The following is a 5,289-nucleotide window of genomic DNA, read 5'->3' on the forward strand; positions in this document are numbered from 1 at the left end:
GATGAGATCTATGTTTTCCCACCCTGCCGTCCTGTTCCTGTGGATTCAGAGTTCTAGTGGATGGATGCATCCTAAATGCCAGATTTATGACAGTAGTGAAAACTTGGGACACTTTCCCACCTGGATCTGCAGCCACATACCTCATCATGCAAAACGTTACACTGCTGCCTGTCAAGATGTCACAGCCATCGAGGAGGATCTACTTGGACTTCCCCCTAATATCAATACCCTCTGCATATATATGACACATGGTGAAAATAGATCCATGTCTCTGGGCTTTTTCTCCCAGTTTCAGGATCTGGAGTACCTGTACATTAATGGCTGTTTTACTCAAATCCTTCCATCTGGGAATAGTCACCTTCCAAATTTGCAACATATGCACTTAGGTAAATGGGGAATAACTCAGATTGCTGTGAATGTCATATTGGGCCTCATACATTCAGAGATCTCGTCAAGCTGAGTCATTTGATTCTTTGGAGTTATAGACTGTCAGCAATGGCCCCGGATGTTTTCCATGGCATTCCTCTGTTACAAAGTCTCATCATTAGGGAACCCTATTTAGAGGATTTGTCAGAGATACTATGCAGAATAATGAATATTAAGTCACTTGTTAGGTTATATGTAGACGCCACAAACATACGATCGTTAAACATTTCAAACTGCTCCGTCTTAAACACCAACGAAAGCATGACACCTGTTTTTATAAATCTAACATTCTCTGACTTCTCATTTGGTGTAATAACACATATAGAGGAAGGTGCACTGGCTTGGCTCCAGAACCTCACAAGGTTAACAGGGGCTTTCAGCCAGGAAGTCCTACTGGACCTTCCCCTGTCTGGGATAAAACAAATCCAGGACTTCAGTTGCTCTGGGATCAATGTCATTGATATTGAAAGTATCTGTAATGTAGTGTTTTTGTTTTCAATCAAGAAATTATATGTAAACAATTTCAATACAAGCAGCCTCTCTATGTCCAGTGTTGAGTTGTGCACTGGGCTAGAATATATGTATTTAAGTGTACCTTTGTCTTTCCATCCTACTACCCATTTGGATTGGCATTTTATTTCCAGTCTCAAAAACCTTAATCAACTAAAAATAGTCGGCCTGGAAGACAACAGACTTGATATTTGCTCCTTCCAAAAACAACCAATAACATGGTTAACAAATCTCACTTTAGGGTTGAAAAATCAAATGCTTTTTGCGAAACAATTTATCTGTCTTGTTAAGCTCCTGTATCTGGATATAAAACAGAATTTAATTTCAAACATTGAAGACTTTGCTTTCCTGGGATTAACAAATCTGGAGTCCTTGGACATTACAAGTAATAAGATAACACAGATAAATGCAAACACATTTTATGGTTTACATAGTTTGACATGGTTAGACCTCAGGAACAATCCACTTATTCACAACATTGAGGCAATGTCTTTCACAAACCTCATGTCTCTTAGACAAGTGTTTCTCGGGCAAGTGCACAACCCACTAACAGAACCTGTGATCAAGCTGAATCTGACACTTATATTTGGTGGAATTCTGAGTCAACTGACTCATCTGTACATTAGTTCAGCTATGAGGCCAATGCAGTTGACTATCGGCAGTAACATCACATCTAAACAGAACCTGAGTCTCCAGCTCAAAGGCCAGACGGTGTCATTTCAGGACTGTGACAGACCTTTCTTTCAGTCTGTAACCCATCTTCATGCTGATGCTGAAGAATTCCTTTGTGGATCTGAATTCATGGGAAAATACTTCACGTCTGTGGAGACATTTGACTACAGATCGAAGCTTTCAGCTAAAAGGGTTGATTTAACATCAATTCATCAGCTGATTCACCTGAGGAAACTGACTCTACGACAGGTGGATCTTTTAATACAGCGTTCTGCCGACATCATTTTTCACAACTTGACCAAACTGGAGGATCTGGAACTTGACAACTGCAGGATTTACTCTTTGAGGGGAGTTTAACTAAAGACTTGAAATCTTTGAAAAGAGTGTATTTGCATATAGAGAACATTTATAATGTATTCTACAGCTTTACTGAACCTCTCTCTAGCCTTAAGCTTTTGACGTTTAATAATTTACAGATGTTTTGCAGTTGTGACAATGCTTGGCTCATTACATGGGCAAAGGGGTGCAGGCAGGTTGAAGTGATCATGCTTGGTCCGTATGCTAAAACCGGTATGTATGCTTTGGAGGACTTGATATGCTTGTCGGACAATGGAATAGACACACCTAATTTTGTCAAGTACACAGAAGCCAACTGCACAACAGAGGTTGGCTTTGTGCTCTTTGTTGCGACTGGCCTGGGAGTCCTGTTCTTCATGCTGGTGGTGTTGGTCCATAACCTGGCCGGCCCCTACCTCCTCCCCCTCTACCACATCACCCTTGGCTGGCTGTTAGAAGCCATGCGATCCAACACCAGGGGGCGCTACCACTACGATGCGTTTGTCTCCTATAGCGGGAAGGACGAGCGCTGGGTGGTGGAGGAGCTGCTTCCCAATCTGGAGCAGAGGGGTCCTCCTTTCCTGCGCCTCTGTCTGCACAGCAGGGACTTCCAGCTGGGGAAGGACATTGTGGAGAACATCACAGACAGCCTCTACCGGAGCCGCCACACCCTCTGCCTAGTCAGCCGCCACTACCTACGCAGTAACTGGTGCTCTCTGGAGATGAAGCTGGCCACCTACAGGCTGCAGGTGGAGCAAAGGGACATCCTCCTCCTGGTCTTCCTGGAGAAGATCCCCCCTCGCCAGCTGTCTGCCCACCACAGGCTGGCTCGCCTGCTGAAAACCAGGACTTATCTGGACTGGCCCCAGGACCCCCATCAGCACCAGGCATTCTGGGACAGACTGTGGGCTAAACTGAAACCTCCGACTGAGCATGAGATCAGAGGTTGATGTTGAACCTTGTGCTAATGAAGACGCAATGTTGACACATATGTTGAGGTATTGAATTTGTCGTTAAAATTCCTCTGTACAAAATGTCTTCCAGAATTTGTGTGTTTAGACAATTCTAATGAAGTCATTTTAAATGCTCTGTACTTTTTCTGATTAATCTTCAACTAATATGTATAGGTATTCCTATTTAAATTACATATAAATAATCATAGTTAAATTACTTAAAAATAACCCTTTTTACATTTCATAAAATAATAGTATTTAAATTACTTAGAAAAAAATGTAATACATTTTTTTACTTCCACGAATTTTATGATATCCTTTATGTCCTTTTGTTATCACCTAATCGCTAACACATGTCTTTAACTGTATATTTCTTGCCAAAAGTCACTGAAAAAGGGTGTGAACGACAATACATGAATGAATGAAACACATACAATGAAATACATGAATGAATGACCATGAAGCAGTAATTAATGATAATATGTGAATGACCGCAAAGCAGTTACTTTATTTCAATATTGATCAAAGAGCTTTGTACTGAAATGTCCTTTTCAGTTGTTTAACTAAATGTAGATGCTTGTTGTTTAACTAAATGTAGTTGCTAGCTATTTAACTAAATGTAGTTGCTAGTTGTTTAACTAAATGTAGTTGCTAGTTGTTTAACTAAATGTAGTTGCTCGTTGTTTAACTAACTGTATATGGTTCACTCCTGGGCTTGGGGAGGGGTACCCCTTTCTGGACAATTAGGTCATTTCTGCGCAATATTGGAGGTAACATAGTTTTATTTTATTATTTCATTATTGTTCGTGCTCTTAACAAAGGCATACAGCTGAAACGTTGTAAACTGGCTTCTGTTTGTGTTTTTACATAAAAATGCTCTATATCCCTGGTCCCTGTCTTAGCATTACTCAGAACAAGTTATTTATATTTTCAGATCAATTCATTGTATTTTCTAGAATGCCTCCATATTCTCTATTCTATAAGTTCTTAGATCTGACACATGCAGAACAGATAACTGTCTCTAACTGAGGCCAGCTTTCAGCAGCTTGTCCAGGCTATCAATGCTCTGACTACAGTAGACCACAGAGTAAGCCTGATATGTCTGGATAACCTCCATTATCATGGTGCCTGATGGAGACTACACCCTTCTCAGTACCATCCACAAAGAAGTATCATCCCTCCAGCTAAATCTCAGGTCTCCGGTGGTAACCTTTTCCGACCCCTGAAGAATTCTGCTGCTTGAGGCCTGCAGTAGGCTTGAGTTGTGTTTTTATTTAACACTCATTTTACCAGGTAAGTTGCCAGAGAACACATTCTCCTTTAAATCAACAACCTGGGGAATAGTTACCAGGGAGAGGATGGATGAGCTTGGTACGATTAGGTGGCCTTCATGGTACGAGTGTGGTATGGGATGCAAGGGGGTATGGGATGAAGGGTGTAATGGGATGCAGGGTGGTATGGGATGAAGGGGGGGTATGGGATGCAGGGTGGTATGGGATGAAGGGTGTGGATTGCAGGGTGGTATGGGATGAAGGGTGGTATTTTTTTATATTTTTTTATTTCACTTTTATTTAACCAGGTAGGCTAGTTGAGAACAAGTTCTCATTTGCAACTGCGACCTGGCCAAGATAAAGCATAGCAGTGTGAACAGAGAACACAGAGTTACACATGGAGTAAACAATTAACAAGTCAATAACACAGTAGAAAAAAAGGGAGTCTATATACATTGTGTGCAAAAGGCATGAGGAGGTAGGCGAATAATTACAATTTTGCAGATTAACACTGGAGTGATAAATGATCAGATGGTCATGTACAGGTAGAGATATTGGTGTGCAAAAGAGCAGAAAAGTAAATAAATATAAACAGTATGGGGATGAGGTAGGTAAAAATGGGTGGGCTATTTACCGATAGACTATGTACAACTGCAGCGATCGGTTAGCTGCTCAGATAGCAGATGTTTGAAGTTGGTGAGGGAGATAAAAGTCTCCAACTTCAGCGATTTTTGCAATTCGTTCCAGTCACAGGCAGCAGAGAACTGGAACGAAAGGCAGCCAAATGAGGTGTTGGCTTTAGGGATGATCAGTGAGATACACCTGCTGGAGCGCGTGCTACGGATGGGTGTTGCCATCGTGACCAGTGAACTGAGATAAGGCGGAGCTTTACCTAGCATGGACTTGTAGATGACCTGGAGCCAGTGGGTCTGGCGACGAATATGTAGCGAGGGCCAGCCGACTAGAGCATACAAGTCGCAGTGGTGGGTGGTATAAGGTGCTTTAGTGACAAAACGGATGGCACTGTGATAAACTGCATCCAGTTTGCTGAGTAGAGTGTTGGAAGCCATTGTGTAGATGAGATCGACGAAGTCGAGGACCGGTAGGATAGTCAGTTTTAC

General features: G+C 41.9%; 1 protein-coding gene across 1 annotated transcript; it reads left to right on the top strand.

The window, feature by feature from the left end:
• The first annotated feature begins 269 nt into the window (after positions 1 to 269).
• Positions 270 to 3,787, top strand: LOC112236828 (toll-like receptor 13). Its single transcript, XM_024405427.2, is given in 2 exon segments — positions 270 to 1,945; positions 1,948 to 3,787. Coding segments are annotated over 2 exon segments (2,502 nt in total). The 5' UTR covers positions 270 to 390; the 3' UTR covers positions 2,895 to 3,787.
• The last annotated feature ends 1,502 nt before the right edge of the window (positions 3,788 to 5,289 follow it).

This window comes from Oncorhynchus tshawytscha, unplaced genomic scaffold (genome assembly GCF_018296145.1).
Source record: "Oncorhynchus tshawytscha isolate Ot180627B unplaced genomic scaffold, Otsh_v2.0 Un_contig_2738_pilon_pilon, whole genome shotgun sequence".
NCBI lineage: Eukaryota > Metazoa > Chordata > Actinopteri > Salmoniformes > Salmonidae > Oncorhynchus > Oncorhynchus tshawytscha.